Source organism: Talpa occidentalis, unplaced genomic scaffold, assembly GCF_014898055.3.
Source record: "Talpa occidentalis isolate TD23 unplaced genomic scaffold, MPIMG_talOcc4v2.1 talOcc4.14, whole genome shotgun sequence".
Lineage (NCBI taxonomy): Eukaryota > Metazoa > Chordata > Mammalia > Eulipotyphla > Talpidae > Talpa > Talpa occidentalis.
Genome location: NW_023601433.1, coordinates 79,336,519 through 79,359,204, shown reverse-complemented (window position 1 = coordinate 79,359,204; position 22,686 = coordinate 79,336,519). Strand labels below are relative to the sequence as shown.

Genomic DNA, 22,686 nt, shown 5'->3' with positions numbered 1-22,686 from the left:
GACCAGAGTGCTCCAGAAACCTTTTTTTTTTTTTTTAAGATTTATTTTATTTTTTTATGCATAGAAGAGCTGGGGTATAGGCCAGAAGTGGGGGGTTGAGAGGATTCACCAGAGACAGAATAGGGAGCAGAACAGGTATACTGACTGAAATACACTGCTGAGGGGAGGAGTAGGTGAGACAGGAGAGGTCTGATGCACCATGTGGGTAGCTCCCTGGCTGGGGATTGAACTCGTGCTGCAGTGGCTGCCAATAGCTTCATAGTGCTGAGACTAAACCCCTTGCACCATCAGGGAGGCCCCATTGTGTGTTTTTCTGTTTTTAATAAATTATTTTTTAATTGAAGTAACATTAGGACCTGACACACACCACACCCCCACCCCTCAATCCCCCAAGACACTGTTCACTGTCCTTACTTGCTTCTGGCTGGTGAGCTGCATCTCCCTCTCCGTGATCTCGCGGCGGAGATGGTCCACTTCGCTTCGCAGCTGTACCAGCTCATCATTGGCGCCGGAAGCCTCATCGAGTTGTTTGGACAAGTAGAAATTTTGGTTGTTGAGCTCAGCGTTGTCCTCAGTCAGTTGGTTCAGCTGCTCCTCCAGGTCTGTGATTACCTAGAAGAGGAAAGGAATCTGGTTACATACCAAGCAAGCCAATTTTCAAGGAGAGATTGCTTCTAGAGCCGTCGATGCTTGAACCTGCACGGCACTGACAATGTGTGGCTCCCGCGTCTGCCTAGCCAACCTCAGAGCCAGACCCAGTGCCCACATCCACCCGCACGGCGCGAACACACCCACCGTGGGAGAAAGGAAAAGTCTCCGTTTCTAACTCAGGATGCGATCGGAAAACAAAAGTAAATCAATCAAAGGTGACTGCTGTATGAAAAGGGTCGCTTGAAATGAGGTCAAGTTAATGGACAAAAATGTAATGTGGAAAAAGCAAATTAAGGAAAGAGGGAGAATAAAGAGACTGGTATCACCATCAGTTAATGAAGCTAAAAACGCCCGGACAGCAGCTATAGGACGTTGTAATTGGAGAGAGTCTTAGAAAGCAAAATAAAGTTCTTGTCAAGGAAGACTGGTAGAGAAGGACACTAAGAGTTATTTTAATAATATCTCCGATAATAAATTTAATTTCATACAACAAAAGAAAAAATTTTAACAGAAGCCCGGAATGATCCCAAAAATATAATACTGTACTATGGCATCACCTTAATGGCTTTTATTATACAGTCAGCTATCAGAAAATGGGAAGGCGTGTATATGAAATTGTCATTTTACCAAGAGAGAGATTTAATCAGGTTTTGCAAAATTATTTCCCTGCTCAATGGCAGAACGACTTCCATTTCAGTACACTTAGCTTTCCTATTCTCTTGGTTAAGGTTTAGTATCAGCGTTTGCAGAGAGCTTTTACATATAATACTCTAGGAGTTTAAGGGCAATTTCCTAATAGTCGGAATGAGGCGTGCAGGCAATAAATTAAATTTTATGTAACAAAAGAAATAAATTAAAAGGAAATGCCTTTAAGCCTACAGTTATTCATTGTTTCCATTTTCAAACCCAGCTAAGAATTAGGTTTTGAAATGTTGCCACTGTTTTCCTGACTAATTTCCTATTTTAACTCCTTTAGATGATCAATTAAAAACAAATCTTCCCAGAAACAGAATGCAGGAACATCAATTAAATACATTTATTCAGTGTGGCTCAGAAAACACAGATTTCCACTTTGTTAACTGAGCTGATAAGCTTTTAATGTATTAAATGGTCTAGTAATTGTATTTTAATGTCAAAAAGCCATGTTAATTCCTAATGTACAGGTCTGAGGCACTGTGGGCAACAAGAGGGTGGGGGGCAGAGATTATGTGGCCAGGTTCTTAGCTAAGACTCCTTTTATATCGGGGGAAAAAACTGCAACTTTGCCATTCCCAGCAGTGAGTAATACCTACTAGGAATCCCTGTATCCCCATTTTAGCAACAAGGTGAAATCTCCTAAAATTAGAAACAATGAATAAACAACAGCCAGTAGGTCAACAACTGGTCTCTTAAGTATAGTAAACCATCCCTTAAGACTCAGTTTCATCCTATACTGCAAATATCTCCTTTTTTTTTTTTTTTTTTTTTTTTGCCCCATATTGTGCATCCTTCCAGAACTTTCAAAAACAACAAGACTGAGGCAAGCTGGCTGGGAAGCATGGGTTTTGGAACTCCAGATAAATCACATTGAGTTCTGCAGCACTGGATTCTTCATCTGTGCCATGGAGGTAAATACTAAATTGACTCCTTCTGTTCCTACTGCTTTGATTTTTTGAATTTTCTTGCATCCTCTTCTACCTTAAAATATAGTGAAGTGCCAGGGATAAAAATGAATGACCAAGATGAGGAGCACCACAGGGAGCAAACAGGCTACTGAAAGTCCATTCACAGAGGAACTGTCATTGTCATTCCGAGACAGATTCACTGGCGAAGCCAAGACATAATGAAGACTTCAGGGGCTCAGTTCCTTTCTTTGACTCACGAAAAGGGAAAAAAAAAAAAAAACCACATGAATGTATGATAAGCCCATTTCTATCACCTCTCCTCCTCCCAAAACTAGATTACAAAGTGCTAAGGAAGAAACACTTGAGAAAGGTGAACAAGGCCCCAGATGCTGCCTTTTCAAGGGAGATGGCCAGAGAGCAGGATGGGACCTCCTGGGCCCTGTGGAGGTCTGGCTATCACAGGGTCTCGCCTCTCTGATTTCTATTTCCAGTTTGTGATTGTTGCTTCTATATTTTGTCCTTTCTACTTTGCCCAGTTGACAGGAGCTGGGTTTTGTTTTGAGGTAGTGCTCCTAAGCCCTCTTAAAGCAGTGTTCACTCAGACGTTTTATATATTCTTTCTGCTCCAGCACAACGGGTTTAGCTTGTGATGCTATTGCAGGTCACTGGATTTGTGTATAAAGTGTTAGCCATGCCCTTACACACATTATTGGGTTTGTAGATAGTAAAATGACTTGTGGCATAGCTTATAAGTATAAAAACAGGAAATTTGTGATTTTGGACCAGGTAGTGTATGCAAGGAAAATTGTTAGGTCTACTTCATGGGCCTGGCTACAGTCTCTCCACACCAGGGGCAAATGATCTGTTTAATATTAAGAGTCTGTTAATCTTTCCACCCTGAGGACAGAAGATAAACAGATAAATGGAAAGGCTGACTCCATCGTAGCCTTAGAAAAGAGGAGGGAGACAGCTTGATGCAGGGGCCTGCTGAGTTTTCTTACACGGTGCTTTTGCATATAAGAGATCTGGGTGCAGTTGTAACAGAAAACAAGAATGGGAGGGGGGAAATTATCTACTCAGTGTCCAAACAGAAAAAAAAAATCTATTTGGGCCTCTCTGCTGCTTTTCAAGGCTTTTATGCTAACCTGGTTCTGAGAAATGGATGTTAAACTCTCCCACCTCCTAGGGAGACAGCAGAGGGAATAATACCAGGTCGATGTCTATGGCACAGAGCGGGGAAGAAACCAGTCAGATAATGAGCATCAGGCTAACAGACACTGGGCTCAAGTCCTATTTTAATGCCTGGCTCTTTCCTGAAGGAAGCTATTTGCATGCTATTTATTTTTAATCTTATAGCTGACAGATTGATTCATAATTAAAACTGTGTCATATGTTTGCCCACCAACTCCCCTCCAAAACAGACTTAGGTAGGGTTTTAGGTGCCAGATTGAATCAAATCCTTTTTATAAATCTCTTCAAAATATAGAACTGGCCTGAGCTTGAAAATCTTACTGTTCATGAGCACTTGAGAAGCTGCTACCTGGTAGCCCCTATCAATTGAGTGATTACAGGCGCTCCCCCTAGTAATGAAGATGACACTTCCTAGCTGACCCAATCTTGGGCAGCACCAGTAAAAAGGAATATTTATCACGTTCTTCTGAAGTCTTTAAAGTAGCCTTTGCACTTGCGAAAGTGTAATCAAGATCACTATTGCTGCCAACTGTTGTTCTAAAGTGGTGATTTTCAAACATTTTTTAAGCAGCTGAGCCATTTTCTAAAGATCATATCCTAAATCCAATATAGTGAAACAATAATAGCAACCAAGGCTGTTCATCAGTTTCTATGGATCATGTCCTGTACAGACACTTTGATGCATCATCTCATTTAATTCTTGCAGGAACCCCAGGAGGCAGGTATCATTACCAAATTTCTAATTCTACACTCAGAGTTTTCCTAAGTATTACTGCTTCTGAAATATGAATGTATACTGGAACTAAGCCGCTATCTTTATTCCCTCACCCAGCCCCCTAACAACACTTATCAAATAAATTTTCACCTTATGATTGATTGTATATTGGATTTGAGGATATACAACATCAGCCCATCTTACAGATAAAGCAGCAGAGGATTGGGAGGATAATATTACACAAGTTACCAAGAAGCCATTTTAGAAACCGAACCGAGTCTCCCAATTCCAGAATGTGTGGTCGGGATCAAAAAGCGACCCAGCTGTATTAGCCAAGTAGTGGGGTCCCCCACCCTTGCAATTGGATAGGCCCCCTGGAGGCTTCGCCACAGAATGCCAGAAATGAGAAAAGCAAAGACTAGTAGTCCCTGTTCCAGAAAGAGAGAATTAGAGGGATAAAGAGAAACTGAAAGTTATGTAAGTTATGAAAATAACCAAATTCAAGCTACATATTGGTATATTCTATTAAAACAAAACTTCCAATTTTAAAAACACAACCCACAGGGTGGGTTACAAAGGAAAACTTTTGAGGTGATGGATATGTTGATTGTTTAGTGCATTTCGCAGGGTATATACATTTCAAAACTCATGAGTATATTGTTCTCCAGTTATACCTCAATAGAGCTACCAAAAAAAATTTTTTAAAGTTCTTATGCCAAAAGACTTAAAGAAGGAGAAAAGAAAATGCCAGATGAAGGATCACTGGTATACACATTTAAAATACATTCAAGATTGTTTAGAAAAAATAAGTAATACAAAAAAAGCAGTCAGAAAATGATTTGCATCGTGTGCAGTAATTTACAAGTGTATATGTAACAGAAGCAAACAACTCTTGTGTAAAATAAGAAACCAAGAAAATGAAAACTTAAAACGGAGGGCAAAAGGAGTAGAGGAACAGAAAGCATCAACTCTTCCAAGAAGGGAGACGAGATAGAGGAAATCAAAGTGCCTCCTTGATCCTGCCCCCAGCGTGGGAAATACAGCTCAAGAATCTGTCTGCTTGGTATCTACTAGATTCAAATAGGCACATCTCGTGACCTAGATGGTCCACTCCTGGGCATGTGTTCAGCAGAAGCAAGTGTTTATTACCCCCAAAGGACTTATACAGGAATGTTTTCTAACAGCCATACTCATAACAGAAACCATCCAAAGGTCCATCAACAGGCAAATGGATAAACAAACTTCAGTTCTGTACACTGGAAACACTACACAGTAATGAAAAAGAACAAATTTTAATGGATACAACAACATGAATGACACTCACAGACAACTTAAGCAAATAAAAAACCCAGAGGAGCACATCCTGTATAATTCATTCATGTGACGTTCAAGAATAGGCAAAACTAATCTAAGGTATCACAAGTCAGCACAGAGGTTATCTTTAGGCAAAGGATGCTAATGAAAAAGAAAACATGAGGGAAGCTATTGGGCGCTGGGTATGTTCTGTATTTTAATCAATTCTGTGGTGACACCATTGTCTGTACATGTAAAATTTTCATTGAGCTGTATACTTAAGGTCTGTGCACTTTAGGCACTTCACTGTATACATTCTACACCTGAATTAAGAGGGAGGAGAGCATATATCATTGGGACTTGATGTCCTATGCATAGCAGGCAAGAAGGAAAGAAAGGCTATTATACCAGAAAATAAAATATGCATGTGGTGGTTGGCAGCTGACTCTGGAAATTCAGATGCAAATAAAACAAATGGAGACAAGCTCAATGAAGACTGACCAAAGAAGGGAGTGGAGCCATGGATAAGGATACTGCCCCGTTCCAGTCCTTTGTTCTGATCACAAATAGACTTTGAATTTCCACTGAGCCTACCCTATTATATAATCTTTGCCTGATGTTTATCTGCTCAGAGAATTTTCTTCTTTTGATATATGTAACATGTCCCAAAGAGCCCTAATTTTTGAATTTGCATGTTAGAAAGTCAGATTTTTCCTGTTAAGAAGTTAACATTTCTAGATCCACAGAAGAACTCATTGCAGAGGTGGCAGGCTGCAGAAACCTTGCAGCTATAACTGCCCCAACATCTGGGCAGTGGGCTAGCCTTAGAACCTTCTACATTGAGGAGGGCAGGGGAGCTGCCTTGGGAGTTATGTTGCAGATACTGAAACCTATTAGTTGTTCTGCAGTGAGAATTATTTTGACTATTCCAATTATCTTCCCCCAAACATAAAGAATGGCTTTAAAATTTTCAAATTGGCAGAAACCCAAGAAACTAGTTATCTAGGACTCAGAAACTGCAAATCAGTTTGACCGCATTAACTGCTTTGAGCCAAAAGATTGTATCAAAATTCAGTCACTGCTATTATAAAGAGATGTCCCTTTGTCCTTCTCAGTTTTAGTTTCACGTTATTTGAATCATCTTTGGTTAATACTCACAGTACAGCTGTTACGAAGGGCATCAAATTTGCGCTGGATTTCATCTCTATGTGCCTAAAAGGTAAGAAGTTGATTATAAATTTTTCATAGGGGAGAATACAATTCGACATGCTATGGGTCAAATAAAGAGCACAGCAATTTGCCTAGAAAGCCAAGAATGCTGCTGCCGCAGCTCCCAGCATCTGTTTTTCAAAGAACAAATTAATCAAGTCACCCCCAAACGAGAAATAAAGTTACAAGAACAAGAGGCTGTGTAAGAAACAATTGACCAACATGCATACCCTGTACAAATATACTTAACATTTATATTCACACCTATGGACAAGTAGGAGGAAAGGGGGAAAAAAAGGATGAAATTCTTACTCCCCTTCATTTATCTTTTCCACTATTCTTAACCTTTCCCTCTTCCCTCTAACTGACCATCATCCACCCTCTAGGCTACACCCAAAATACACATGTACGCGCGCGCGCACACACACACACACACACAAACGACAACAACCAGGACAAAGTCAGGTTTTTTTTTTTTTTTAAATCAAAAGATGCTGATATTCAGAAACCCACAGTGACCTTGAAGCAAATATAAAGGCTTTCTCCCGGACAGAGTTGCTCTAAAACAGCAGCATTCATTCATTTGACAAGTACATCTTGCATGCAAACTATGACGTGATGTGTCTATATGACTATACATCAGACATTGTGGTCAGATAGAGTAAATATGGCCTACATCTTCATTCTGGTGAGGGAGACAGAAAATGAACATGATTACAAATAGTGACAAATGCTATGAAGGAAACAAACAGGGCCCAGGAAAACAAGTGTGGAAAGGAACTTATATGGGAATGTCAAGGAGGGCTTCTCTGAAGAGGAAACACTTAAAATGAAACCTGCAAGATGAGGAACCAGCCAAACAAAGACCAGGAAAGGGCAGAAGGGACAGCATGTGCAAAATCCTTAAGGGTAGAAACAGTTTGGTGGATCTGATGAACAAAAAATGGCCTGAGAAGCTACAGCAGAGTTTTTCAAACTTCAGGTTGTGACCCAATACTGAACATGACAAGTGGGCTGTTTTGGTTTGGTTTAGATTTTTTTCTTTTATTTTGTTTCCTCCAATGAACTGGTATCAACAGGATAGAGCAGTAAACATCAGAAGGTAACTTAAGTAGTAAAGATTATAGAAAACTTTTGTTTCAGATACCTAATCCATCAAAGTTAAGTGTTATCAATTGTCAGACTTATCATGAGTTTATGTAACATTAAGAATAACAGGTGCAGTTAACTGAACTCTGACAAGTTTGTGTGTATATGACTACATAACCATATATAGCTGTGGTTATAAGATGCATCCTAATTTTAGATACCTTCAAATCAATGAAATATATACTCTCTCTTACACAGGGAAAATGTACTGTTCAGTGGGTAGTGGTCAAACAATTTTCGAAAACCACTTGGCTAAAGCACAGAAAGGAAAGGGAGAAGTGGCCTAAGATACTGGTAAAGGACAAGAAATCTTGAAGGGCTAGGAAAGAGTTTGGATTTCATTCAAAATGCAACTGGAAGTCACTGGAGCTTTTACAAAGCCTAGTGTTATGACCTGATTGATGTTTTGTAGATGATGGTGGAAGAATAGATTGAAACAGGACAAATGAAGAACAGAGAAACCACTGAGGAGCTTGTCACGATCTTCAAGGGAAGATGATGGTGGCTTGGAGCAGAATGGTAGCAGAAGATGGAGAGAAGTGGGATTGAGATCACTTTTGGAAGCACAGGTAACAAGACTTGTTAATGGAGATGGAGGTGCCAGGAAAGGATGCCCTAGCAGACTTGACTTGATAGGCTAGATTATGGTATCAAGGGTTTAACTATGAAAGCCTAAAGAAGCATCCAATTTGGGGCAGAGGTAAAAAATAGTCCTTGTCTTAGAAACAAAACAAATTTGTCCCCATAAAAGCATCTATAAGACAACTAAGTGAAAACTTTTAGAGTTGTGATTTACTTTCTAAAATGTCTATTTTGCCACAAATATTTTAAGTTTGTAACAGCAGGCTAGACACAGCAGAAAAAAAGATTAGTGAACTTGAAGACACAGCAATAGAAAATATGCAAAATGAAACAAGAAAAATTACTTTAAAAAATGAACAGATATCAATGAGCTATAAGACAACTTCAGTTTCATATATACGTAATTAGACTCCTTGACAGAGTGTAGGATGAGACAGAAATATTGAAGAAATAATTATCACAAATTTTTCAAAGCTGATAAAAACCATAAAACTAAAGATGCAAAAAACCCCATGAACACAAGTGTAAGAAATATGAAGAAAATTAAGTTAAAAATATCATGATCAAACTGCTTAAAATCAGTAATAAAGAGAAAATATTAAAACAAACCAGAGAAAGAAAGAAGTTACATACAGAAGGTAAAAAAGAGAATACCAGAGATTTCACATCAAGAAGGCTCATGGAGGTGGGGAACAAGATAGAACAGTGGAACAATCTTTAAAATCCTGAAATGTGTAGTGGATGAAATGAGAGAAGCAAAACCCCACCAGAAAAAGCTGCCAACCTAAAATTCTATACCCAGCAACAATATCTCTCAAAAAAGGATAAACTAAAGGTTTTTTAAAGGCTGAAGGAATTTTCCACCTCTACACAGAAGTCCTTCAGGAAGGAAAAAATGACAACCAGAAATTTAAATCTACAGAACACAATGAAGAGCACTGGAAAAAATACAGTTGCACAGACAGACTCAGTCATATTCATAAGTAAAAAGTTATCATTTAGAATCAACTTCCCAAATAGTCAGTATTTTTATGACCTAATTTAATAGATGATATTTTTTCTGCAAAAATTGATTTGCTTTTTGCCCAAAATCAATGAGAGATTTATTGAGTGGAATAAATAATATTATTTATCCAGGGTAGAAATATAGACATCTACAAGTCTCATCTGTGCAGCAGACAAGCAGCAGCCTGGCCCTGAAGACCATCCAATTCAATCTACATTGCATGAAGACCAAGGATAAACCAAGAACAAGGATAAAAGGCAAGGATTCTTCCTAGAAGAAGAATAAGGCCCTTGGTTAATAAACTCTAGAGCAGACGTGAAGCAAAAGTAAATGAGCACCAGATAGTAAATACTTTTACTTTGAGAGCCCTCCAGTCTCTGTCACAACTCTGCGTCACTGCACAAAAAATAGTCAGAAACTATATGTAAATAAGTGGGCATGGCTGTGTGCCAATAAAACTTTATTTACAGAAAGCAGGAGGCAGACGGAATTTGATCCCATGGCTGTAGTTTGCCAAGTCCTGAGCTAAACAACTATTTGGTGTGAAATCTCTCAAAGATAGAAACAGGAACCTAAGGGTGGAGTTAATGCTTTCCCAGCTTAAGCAGTGATCATAGAAAAGCTCACTGATCTAGATGCGGGGATAGAAGCCCTGTTCCATTTTTTCATTTATAGCAAACTTTCCAAATAACACCACACATATTATCTACTTGTTCAACTATAGCCTGAAATTTCAATCAGTGACACTGATTCATTGCCATTAAATGTAACCATTTATGAGGTCTTTGGGCCATGTTGACACATCAAATAGCAATCTTCTTTGAGGGTATAATGTTATGAGTTATGATCACTACAGCTTTTGATTTGTTATTGACTATGAAATATAAACACAAAATTTGACTGCTGTACGCGTTTAACAATCATTGAACCACTCTGCTAAGAAAATAGCAGGAAACATATGCTCTATGTTTCTTTGAAATGAGCTGTAAAACAAATGAACAAAAAAGCAAAAGGTCACACAATAGTATGCTGAAGAAGAATAAAATACAGCAGGCAAGCAAACTTTTGATTCTCTCAATGAAATATTCAAGTGCTAATTAGATGCTACAGGGAATATTTACACTGTTAAAAATTATTGAAGACCCCAAGGAGTTTTTTATGTGGGCTATATCTCATATTCATCACATTAAAAATTAAGAGACTTTTTCAATTTTTAAAAACTTCTCTTCAAATAACAGTGCTTTTGCATCGTCAGTACAAATGTTAACACCATAAAAAATTCCAAGTGACATCTTAGTATTATTATGGAAATAATCTGACCTTGGGGACCACCAGCCAACCACAGACTCCACTTTGAGAACCACTGACCTAGGGTTTGGGAGGCAGAAAGGTGGAATAGACAGGCTGTAATCTGAAAGCCAGAGAGGTGCTCTCCTTTGGGAGTACTCCAGCTTTCACTAATTTTAAGGAAAGTTACAAGCAGAAGAAAAGAAGATTATAATGCAGTCTTTTTTTTTTTTTTAATAGTATGGTTTCAGCTTTTTTTTTTTTTAAATAGAGGCATGCTTTATTTGTTTGTTTGTTTGTTTGTTTTGTTTATACATGCACTGGGTACAGTCAGAAGCACGGGAGGGTGAGAGAATTCACCAGAGCCAGAGCGGGGAGCAGAGCAGGCAGAAGGACCGAAGTACACTGCTGAGGGGAGCAGCGGGCGGCAGGAGAGGTCTGCACGCCATGTGGGACCCTCCTCCGGTGGCCAGGGAGCAGCTGGGGATCCAACCAGCACCGCAGAGGCCATGGGCAGCTTCGCAACCCAGCGCTCAACCGCTGCGCCACCGGGGAGGCCCTATAATGCAGTCTTGATGACAAAAAATACCTGCAGAGCTGATGAAAGGAAACTAGTTGAGATGGCTGACCCCCTTTTGGCCCCCACAACCAGCATTCTAGGACACTCCAATTTCCATGCACCCATCCCCACCACCCCTGTGAAGGCAGGCACCAAACCAGACTGTCACCTAATCTGCCCCAGTTTCACATTTTGGCTGTCCCGCCAATGGCTTACTAATTAAATACAAGGTTGGATATTTGTTTTAAAAAATGAGAGCAGGCACTGATTAATGACAAATCAAGGAGGATGACTCTAGGATCCCATCTTCATGCTATTCAGCCAGGATGCTGCTCATTATTGCCTCCAGCTTTAGACTCTTGATTATTCAACACCAGTCATTTAACCAAATCAGTAAAAGAGCATAAGGGCAGAGACATGAAATGTGTTCATGGGTCCTCGCTGGTGTTCACAGAACCCATGGCACACCTCTGCCCCGTGGCCCCATTTGGTGTAAAGTTGACATCACAGCACACATCCGTAGTGGCTAAGGTATGCGAATTCACCTCCTAAGATGAAGGGATTATATGAGGTCTTAAATGTCAAGTCCAGGTGGAATTTTAAGCACTCGAGCATCTTAAAAGCATAGCTTTTTTGCTTGAAGTTGATTCTCCTGGTGGTCTCTACCTTGGTTCAATCTTATCTTTTAATGGCCAGTGAATTTCCATGCAATTGTAACTGACAGGATGGGGAAAGGAAGGCCAACACTGGCGTCCCACCAGCCTCTGCAAGGAGAGCTTACATTTAACTGCACTCTCCCTAATTTGGCCCAGTGGTGGAGACCAAACAGGGTTAACTACTCCCCTTCCCAGGCTAAGAGAGGGCCACCTCTTGGATTAAGCAATAACAGTCCATTTGACTACTCCCTTTTATTGATAAAACAGCCTGCTGTGCAGCTCACAAACCTAGGAGAGCATTTCAGATCCAGGTGATTTGATTTGATTGATGCTTGAGGTGGGTCTGAACTTGGGCCTCTGACAATGAGAGTCAGAGAACTGTGTGTGTGAGCACTTTCTTGTGGAAAATACATTCTTCAGAACAAATTCAACAAATCCATTCAGGCAACAACCACATGGAGTCCATAACCAGGTTTATGGAACATAATCAAAAGGAGGGGTGAGAAAACCCTCACAGCCTCAAAACTGAACAGAAGCAAACTGATATGGGGCTTGGATTCCCGTCTGATGGGGTTACCAACAGCTGTTTGACAGAGGGCACATCTCTGCCATCATTTTGAACAAGCCCTATTTTCCATGGCATCTTCGCCTACAAGAACAGTAGAGCCCTAGATTCTAGGCCTAGGGAGGTTTGCTTCTGCATTTTTTTTTTTTTTAAGAAGATGCTCTGAGGCAGTGATTTCATCTGACTAAATTAAGTCGTGACTTGCTGCTGTGCTAGGCTTCCAGCAGCCATTAGACACAGCACATTCCAAACAGCGGCAAGACAGGATTTAAAGACTAATTTCCCCACAGATAAACAGCAGTGACACATGCTCTATTTTATACCCCCCTCCTTCCAAACAGGCACAATAAGATGCACAGCTACCACTGTCCCTGCCAGTTCCAACAGAGCAGGGAGATAAATATGTCCTTCTCCCTGCTCAAAAGTAAAAAGATGTGAGGAACGACAGCCCAATTCCTGAGGGAGAAAAGGGCTAAAGGAACAGCACTGGGCACGCCGTGAGGACTCAAGTATGGATGGGATTGGTGTTGCCTCTTCCCCTTTCTTTCAGAGCTTGGGGGCTCACACAGGGGGAACTATTAATACACAGAGCACTAAATATGGACATTAGATGTATACTTTGGCAGCTAAGAAATGCTACATTGAGTGGCTGACTCTCTCCCCAACCACCCAAATCCAGAAAGCATGTAAGTCTTCTTGACACACACCCGTATATATTAATTTCATTCCTGTCACCATTTTTTTCCTTCTATAGACTTTTTTTCTCTCTTACTTTGTCCTGTTATACTGCTTTATATCGTTCCAATCTGCTTTCATTCATTTTGAAACTGGGCAAAGTATAAGCAGATAAGACTATTTCTCCCCAGCCAAATATTGGAGCACCATTATTAATGAGTATCCTCAGAGACAATAAAACTTAAATTGCAATCAATATCTCAGCTTGGCTTAAGTCCTGGAAAATCTAGAAAGCACTAAGCATCTTCTTTGTAGGAGTCACTCGGTACCCCCAGAACTGCAGACACCCCTGTGACTGGGGCCTGGCAGTGTCAAATCATGTTCCCCATTTAGTTCAGATAATAGACTTCCCAAATCCAACACAATGAGGGATAACTTGTAAGAATGAAATGTGTTATTTTCTAAAATACACATGCAGCTTTTTAACACAGTAAATTCATAAGCAATGAAAGTTCATGGCCATCTCTAGAAGGGAGCTTACCCAGAGATAGTCAGGGACATTTGCTGATGGTGATAGACACAGCAATCCAAAAGGAATCAGAATGAATAAGGTGCTGCTGTAGGCACCTCATTAAAAAAAACCACTGAGCCCCATCAGCTGCTTAGTGCCCTGCCACAGCCAAGGGCGCCCTGACCAGCAAGCCTGAGTGCGCCTCACAGCTGGGCAGGCACAGTGTGTCACTGTTAGATATGCGTGCGCTTGTTTGGCACCAGCCATTAAAACACATTCAGCTTTCTATGCTGAGTCTAGGCCCACCAGGCAGCCTTCCAAGAGAAGTGGGGTTTGTAAGCAGACTTCCCTGAAGGGGAGAACATGTGAAGATTAGTCACCCGGAGTATCATAGTTAACTCGGTGGTTGTATTTACCACTTAAGTGGGTAAAACGGCAATTTAAGATTCTTGCCAGTTATGTTAGCCTGGGTCATTCCCCAAGAGAGGGATCAACTGTGGGAAACTGACCAACCCCAAAAGTCACATTTTTGGACTTCCAGAAAGGAGGTCTAAATCCAGTGACACCCCTTGCCAACAAGTTCTCCCGAGAACAGTCTCCATTTGAGTAAACTAGTCTCTAAGAAAGAGCAGGGAAGTCGGGTCCCTTTTAGGGAAAGGATCTTTCATTCAAAGGAATCCTTCCCATTCAGATCATACCAGATGCAAACATAAGACATGAAGCAGAATCTACAACTTGAAAAAAAGGGTAACACAAATGAAGTTAACCAAAATAGAAATATGGTAAAAAGAACACTGTTAGATACAAATTATTATTTTTTTAAGGATTATTGAAAATTAACATAGAAGAACCAGGTAAATGGGTGTTGGCTGAAACTGAAATTTTAAATATAATGATTATTTTAAAGAGAGGAAAGTACATAAATAAATAAAGGAGGAACTTTTCAAGATTCTAAGGAACCCTCAGATATTACCAACTGATGGAGTACACAGACTCCAGCGAAGCAGCAGCTTACATAAGCTCATTTTTTGCCCATTACACATCTCACAGATTGTTTTTCTCTCTTGGAAATTCTTAAGAGTGAGCAAATACCCTCAGCACCACACTCATTCTAGCTGAGACCTTCAGCAGACTGAAGGTGCCACTGCCCAGGCCTACCGTGAGCGCCTGGATCTCTTCTTCTGCTTCTGCTGTTGTCTCTTCCAGCTCTGTCTTCGCCTGGCGAAGCTGGCTTTCCAGAGCAGCCCGGGCAGCCTGCAGGGCTGTCAGCTGGGACTCACGCTCTTGAAGGGAGAGCTGCAGCTCTGTGAGCTGGCGCTTGAGCTCCAGTTTCTGCTCCTCGTGCTCTAGGCTGACCTGAGAGAGAGATAATGCATTGAGGGATGAATGCTTTGGTTGAGGTTTTGTTAGTAGAAAAGATAAGAGAGGGCGTCACCTCTCACCAGCCCTTCTTCCTAGGAGACAGTGTTTGACAGTGAAGCCTGGACTTCAGCACCAGTTTTAACAGATTCGAATCCTAACTCTACCACACAGAACCACATGGATGAGTTATAACTCTCTGTGACTCAATTTCCCCATCTACAAGATGAGGACAGAATTATCTCCACATATGTATGGTCAGGTTCCTTTTAGCTATCTCTTTCATCATGTTATCAAAGAAAGCAAATGTCTTCCAGAGTAAGAAACCCATGGAGAAATTCAAATTTAAAAGGCTATGCAGGACCTCCCTGGTGGCACAAGGGGTTAAGAAGCAGTCTGTGAAGCTGTGATGTGTGGTATCTGAAGAGCAAGGAAAACTTCTGAGTGGATGTCTAAAGTCTTCCGGGACAATGGGCAGGAAACTTGAGAGCAAGGGGCTGGTCACCTCACTCCAGAAGTCCTTCCTGAGTCAGTGGCAGCAGAAGCCAAAGCTGAGATGTCTCTAGTAAGGAGGAGGGTGGTGACGATGTGCTAGCAGTCAGGGAGCACTCACACCACACCAGGCGCTGTTTTAACTCACTTCACCTCCGTAACAACCACAGCAGAGGTGCTGCCCAACCTCTGTCTTACACGTGAGCAAATGTGGCCGCGAGAGCCCATGTGCACAGGGTCACACTCTAGAGAGTGGCAGGGCTGGCAGCAAACTCGGGAAGCCTGGCTCAGAGTCCATGACTTACTGCTTATCTGACAAAAACAGCAGCAGTCAGAGCAGGCTGGGAGTCTTCTAGCAAGCCTGAAAATTCCCCTGACACCACTTGGCAAAACCATGAGAGGCAGGTGACAGCAAGTCAAGCAGAGGTGGGGGAGCGGCACACTGTGCAGTGACAGGGGAACACACAAGACTCCACACACGTGGTGAGAAGAGCTAACGGTGCAGGCCCAGGCTCGGGGAACCAACCACCTGGGCCTGCTCAGGGGAATCAAAGCCAAGGCTGAGGCCTCTGCCCCAACACCAACAGCAGCATTTGGCAAAGAGAAGGTGGGCCTGCCTTGTTATGATTGAAACTAAGCTCCAGAAGTCCCAGGGAACAGGCCTGTATCTCTCAACACAGCATTTTAAGTTTCTCCCACTGGCACTGCGCAGGGGAGGTGGCCAGCCACTCTGACTCAAGGAAAAAAGCAACAAACTTCCCCAGTAGCATTTTAATTGCCCAGATGAGCCATAGCTGCAAGACAAGGGCAGCAAGCGCCATCTATGCAAAGGGGAGACAAAATGCAGTCCATGCTGCCACGCTAAGTCCTCGGAGTTACTGACACTCTTCAAGTTGACACTACAGGAAAATGTTAAACTTTCACAAGATTGAGAAAACACAGCCTGGGAAATGACAGTTAAACCACCACCAAGGACTTCTGGACAACCCAGAGCAATGGTTCTCGACTCCAGAGAGCCTAAGAGTCACCCGAGGCACCTGATAAAGTGCGAAGTCCTCCCACATTCCAGTCAAGGAAATTGAGAGGCCCAGGTATCTGCATTTCAACACTGGCACATCAGCTGAACATAAGGGAGGGGAATATACCTGGAAAGCCCCTGAAAAAACCACAAGATTATATATTTTCTTCTGGTCTTTAAGAGAACTGGCCTTGGATGAATATTCCAGTTCAAGCTAAGCATGCCGCACACCAGCTTTCCCCAAGCTCTGTCCCCGGACCACTGTCTGTTTAACAGTGCCTCCCTTAAGAGAGATCATCTGAGGCCTTCCTGGTGGCGCAGGGGTTAAAGACAGCACTATCAAGCTATTGCCAGCCACTGCAGCATGGGTTCGACTCCCCGCTAGCCAGGGAGCTGACCCACATGGCACAGCAGACCTCTCCTGTCTCGCCCACTGCTCCCCTCAGCAGTGTATTTCAGTGGACCTGGTGAATCCTCTCACCAACCACCCGCCTCTGGCCTGCACCCCAGCTCTTGTATGCATGAACAAATAAATCTTTAAAAAAGAGAAAGAGAGATCATCTAATCTTGAAGAATTCTACCCCAAGTGTTAGAGCACCGACTAGGCTCAGGCACCGTCTCCACCCCCAAGGGCTGTTCTCTGCTATCCAGTCTGGCAAGCAGGCCACATCTGCTAGTCCTTGCCCCCGAGACCCACAGCCCCCAGACCAGGAGCTGGGCCTGTGTTGTCAGCACTGTGTATCCAGGATAGCTCTTGGCAGACAGCAGGCATTCAGTAAATACAGTGAGTGAGGATACGAATGTAACTTCACAGCCTGAATCAACCTCAACACATCTACAGCAAAATGTGTTGTATTTTCCTCCCCAAAACTCGGTCAGTCGTCCCCGTTCCCTACCGCCTCTGAAGAGAACCTCCTTCCAGCAAACGCACTTCCAGTTTCGATTTGTCTTTTCATCTGCCACTGTCATTGTGAGACCTCGGCTGCTTGTCATGAAGCCACACTGTATACCCAACACTGTGCTAACCTCCATGTACGGACCGGGTCATATAACCCTTGCTAAATCTGGACACAGGAGAAATGCCCCCATTTGACTGCGGCACCCATTTACCTTAGCCCCCTGACCCTCAGAAGCTGAGGCATATCAAGGCCATTTGCAATGAGGAGTGGCCGCCTGCCCAGGTTACAGACACCTAAGGATGGTGGGATTCTAGTCCAGATCCCTGAGGCCCAGCCTGCACTCTTCACCACCACGTGTATTAAGAGAGTGACAGGTCTAAATGGAGACACCTGAGCCAGGAAGGCGGCAGCCCACCACCACTTAACGCCCAACCCAACTGTGGTGCCAAAGTCCCTGTCATTTCAGCCTTCCCAGAGATGTAGTCCTAATGGGTCTTTTCTAATCACCAAAGGAAAATGAAATAATCTTTCATAAGACCCTTATCCATTCCCCACAAGTAAATGACCTAAGCCTGAAATAATTCCCTCTTCCCTTATCTTGTCTTTTTCTGCCTATAAAAAACTTTTCACCCTGAAGGGCATTCACAGAGCCTTTCTCCTTGTCAGATGGGATGTTGCCCCAAATGGAAACTGTTTCCTAAAGCCAATTAGACCTTCGAAATCATCATGATTGGATTTCTGTTATTTAACAGCAGATGCCTCTCATGTAAGTACTGACTCAAGCTGGCCTGGGGCCTCGAGTCCCAACACAAATCCCCTCAGGAGATCACCCCCATTCTCACCTCCCTCAACCTTGTCTCCAGCTCCAGCAGCCGGCTCTTATCACTGTGGTCTTGGTGGCTGATTTTTTCCAGCTGTTCCTCCAGCTTTCGGTTCTGGGCCTCCAATTTACCAGCCTGTGTCTCCAGGTAAAACTTCTGTTGCCTGAGTTCTGATATCATCTCTTCCTGGGCCTTCCTGGTGGGGGGGTGGGATAAGCCAAAGTCACAGTCCCATCAGAGGTGAGCAGGTCCTCTCAGGACGAAAGCCAAGTGAGAGAGCTGTCTGGGTGAGCAGACGGTGGTCATTCCCAGGTCAGCCATGTCCTTGGGCAAAATCCCAGCATGGGGGTCTGCTCAGAGCACCTGACTTTGGGATTCAGTATGGTCAAGGAGGAAGCAAGAGATACCAACATGTCACTCTGCTGGTTGACCCCTCTTTATTTTGTTTGTATAGGAGAACAGAAATGAGCCTGCTCCAAGCACACCAGTACCCCAACAACACACTAAGGCAGGCCTTGGGGAGAAAGGGCCATGAGAAGGACTGTTACTCCTCCTCCTTCTCGGTAGACCCTGCCGGCCTCTCCACCAAACTGCTCAGAAGTCTCAGGAACTGGAATGACTCAAAGCCTAAAGAGCTGCCGACCAGCTGGTTTAAACTGAGATGGGAATGTTTAAAAAGATCTCAGGAGACATCTCAGGAGGAAAAAATCCTGAAGGTTGTAATTCTCTGGGGGAAAAGACTGCTATCAAAGTGCTCCTGGATTGTAGAGTCCTTGCTGAACCCCAAACTTCATCCCCCAGGGCCTGACTTAACAACAACGAAATGGATGGCCCAATTGGGCACACACAAGATCACCTCTGGCTAATCATGGGAGGCAGGCCCTGGGACAAGGACTTTCCAAAAGCAAACTAAAAATAGACTCATTAGAGAAGAGCAAAACATTCTGTAATCTGATGGCAATTTGAAGCATTTAAAGCAAACCCAGCTCAGAAGAAAGAACACGGTAGAGTGAGAGCATTTAAGAAAGGGCAAAATTACATAAGTCTAGGGGGCTGGGCCAGCATACAGAAGTAATTAAATCTGCTCCACTCCATCAGAGAGAGGAAAGGAGTTTATGCCCCGGGAGAGAAGACTAAAGTGTAATCATGCACACAGTTAGGATTTGAATACTTACATGTTCCTCTGGGTGAAAAGACTGCTGTTTGCGGCAAGTTTATTGGCTTCTGACAGCTCCACAATCCTCTGTTCCAGGGATCGGATCTTGGAATCCATAGCATTGATCATCTGAAACACAGAGGACCATGGAAACCTCACACACAGATAGTTCTACTAGAATGAGAGGAACGTGAGTCATGTGGATTGGGGCAAAATGCAGGTAAATTGGCCAGAGGCCCAAATGAATGGCACTCAGTATTTCCACCGAACAGAACACACATGCACGCAGTTAAATGGCCTCCATTAAAACATGCCAGAGGCCCCACACAGGCGCCAGACAGCCCTTAAGTAAATAGGCCCCGTTAAATCCCCTGTCACTGAATGTGACCCAAGGCTGCAGGAGCCTCAAACTTGAATCTGCAAGTTCACATTTTTCTTTGCCCATTGGGTTGTCATTTTCTGAGTGAGTCTTTCTCAGCGAGCCGCAGCTGTCCTAGATTCTCTCTACATCAAAGTTTCCCTCACTTAATGAATCCTAAGAATCAGGGAGGGTGCTGGTTAAAAATATAACTTTTCAGGGCCCATCCTTGGGGATTCTGATGGATAAAGTCTCGGTGTGGTCCGAGATCACATGTAGATTAACAAGCATCACAAGTGACCCTCGCAAGCAGCAAGTTTCTGAAGAAGACGCATGAGGTGGTAAGAAGACACGTGAGGGAGACCTAGAGCCACTGGGTCTTTTGTCAGGGGGCTAGAACACATTTTGTCAGGTCAGCATGAGTCCTTAAAGGATGGGAAAGGTTAAAGTGGCGACCCTTGGCTGCTTTTGGGAGAGGAGGAAATTGCACGGAGAGTTTCCACATAGCAACAAACGCCACAGGACTGAAGCAGAAAGACTAATCCACCAGGTGGAATGAGCTCTTTTCAGGTGTGTGTTCCTGACATGTTTCATGGCCCATCTTTGAAAACCGGCTTTTTGGTTGCTTATACCTACCGCCTTCTGCTCGCTGAGAATTTTGCCCTTCTCGTGGGCCTCCTCTTCGTGTCTCTGCATCAGATTCTCCAGCGTCTCCTTATCAGCCAGATCTTTCTTTATCTGATTGTCCAGCACCTACAAAAAACAAAAGAGGTAGTTAAGAGTCTTGAGCAGCAAAGTTGAACAGGGAAGACGACCAGGGGCATTTATGAACAGTCAGGAAAGGGGGAAAAAGCAGTGGCAAGATCAGGCCTCCAAACTCTGAGGAAGGAGGATTAGGAATCTGTCTACCAGCCAGGATGAGGTTAAGCAATCAAGGTAATTACCATCAAATGGCAAGTACCCAGTGGCCTGGAATGGAGAATTTATTTTAGAATCAGCAGCCAAAGACCCAAGAGATAGATCCAAAGTGGAGGTAAACCCCAAAATGGGGGGCAGGAGGGGAAATCTCTCTCAAGATCTTATCACTTGCAGCTATTACCAATGCACCAGCAGTTTTCAAAACACTGTCTGCTCTCACTTTGTACAAAATTAATCTCAGTACCTCTGGGCTATGTGCGGAGGGGCAGAAAGCTGAAGACTGAGGAAGTCTGTGTGACCAAGGCTGATGTTCAGAAAAAGCCAGGGACAAGCGGATTCTGCCCACCAATAAAGTAGGTGGAGAGTCGGCAGATGGGAAACACAACATAAAAGAGAGGGAAAAAAATTCTTCTCTCCTCCCTTCTTTCCTCTGATCCACCTAGGGGGAAAAAAAAGTCACTGGAAAGAGAAATCTTCCCCAGGGGAACAGAAATCATGTGGCCTCAGTGTTGAGAACACTACTGTAAGCACCTACTGTTCCCAAGAGGAAAAAATAAAACCAAACAGTAATGGTGCCACCATCCACTAGCTTGATCTAATGTTCTGCAAGGCACACACAGCCCTGCCAGTTGCCAAAACAGGCGAAAAAGGAAAAAAGGAAACCATGACTTGTCTGAGCCTTTGACCACAACCTGGTGTTTCTCATCACAGAGAATCCACCCTGCTTTTCTGAATGACACCAACTGCATCCAATACTGGGAAGGAAGCTGAAAGAATTGGGGTCACAGATGGGATTGAAATCTGCCTTCCCCACAATGTCTATTGTGAAGAGGCCTTCACAGCTCATGAGGACATCATCCCTAAAAAGAGCCCGTCGGCAGGGAGGGGGTCCACCTGACAAAGAAAGGCAAGAACAGATTTCAAAGAGGGCTTTAAACCAGCGACTGATGAAAAAAATAGAATGAGAGCTGGTGGAGAACAAAAGGTGAAGGACAGGGTCATGGGAGGAGGAAAAGTGCTCAATAGGACCAGTGGCCCATTCTCTTGGATGTCAGGGCATGATTCTAAAATTAAGAACAAGAAAAGGATAGAATCTAGGGTAGGATCATAATTATTACCAAAATGGCCTTCCTGAGGCTGGGACAAGAACACAAAGCAGACCAGGCTAAAAAGACATAGTTTCAAAATGATTCCAGGAGGGAAGACAGAAGAAAACAGATCTTCCCCTAACATTCTCTAGGATCTACAAAACAAAGTTCTTTCCATCTAAAAGGTAGCAGAGACCACATAATATCCAGACTAGGCATACTCCTTTTTTATGAGTGCTAAACCATAAAAACCAAGCACATTTTTAGGGTGACTCGAAGACCCCAACTTTGCTGGTAATGGATACCAACAAAAGGGAAGTGTGGATCATATTGCGCATCTCAGTTTTGACAGGGTTAAACTGGCAGAAGGACAAACAAGAAGATGCATGGGGGTGGGGAGCAAAGAATTTGTTTGAGAGGAGAGGAGAGATTCCACTGGAGACATTTATATCAATTTAAGATAGAACATGAATTTTTGACAAGAAAATCAATATAATCACTCAAATCAGAGGATGAATTCTGTAAAGGGTTTTCGTCATGCAAAAGTGCCAGTGAACTATTATGTACATTCTCAGAATTTTCTGAAAGTTAGTTCACCCCAAAGATAAAAACCAGGAAGTCATTAGTAATTCATAGATTGGTATATAAAGTTTAAAATGCATTAAATTGGGGGTGGGGGAGCCACACCAAAAACACTTTGAAGTCACTTCAGTGTTGTTTTCCCATATTTCTTTTAATGATGAATAACCCAAAATAACACCAGGAGTTAAAAAAAAAAAAAAGAAGGTGGTAATGCTGCATGAGCATGTATGTGTTTGGTTCTCCAAAAATGGAATAGGCAACTCTCCGAGAATACCAATCAAGTCAGTAATAGCATTATCACAAAAATTAAAAGCCTCCTTCAATACCTGATTGGAAGGGGAA

General features: G+C 42.8%; 1 protein-coding gene across 9 annotated transcripts in view; it reads right to left on the bottom strand.

Annotated features, from left to right (window-relative positions):
- Nucleotides 1-22,686, bottom strand: part of CIT (citron rho-interacting serine/threonine kinase) — a 150,717-nt gene that overhangs the window by 36,240 nt on the left and 91,791 nt on the right. For 8 of the 9 annotated variants that reach the window (XM_037511067.2, XM_037511065.2, XM_037511066.2 and 5 more), the window contains 6 exons: nucleotides 20,393-20,509; nucleotides 19,418-19,527; nucleotides 18,264-18,438; nucleotides 14,812-15,009; nucleotides 6,613-6,666; nucleotides 415-612 (listed from right to left, as the gene is read on the bottom strand). In XM_037511067.2, the coding sequence (XP_037366964.1) occupies nucleotides 415-612; nucleotides 6,613-6,666; nucleotides 14,812-15,009; nucleotides 18,264-18,438; nucleotides 19,418-19,527; nucleotides 20,393-20,509 (852 nt within the window). The remainder of the gene's footprint in view (nucleotides 1-414; nucleotides 613-6,612; nucleotides 6,667-14,811; nucleotides 15,010-18,263; nucleotides 18,439-19,417; nucleotides 19,528-20,392; nucleotides 20,510-22,686) is intronic. The other variant, XM_037511069.2, reaches the window with a different exon arrangement.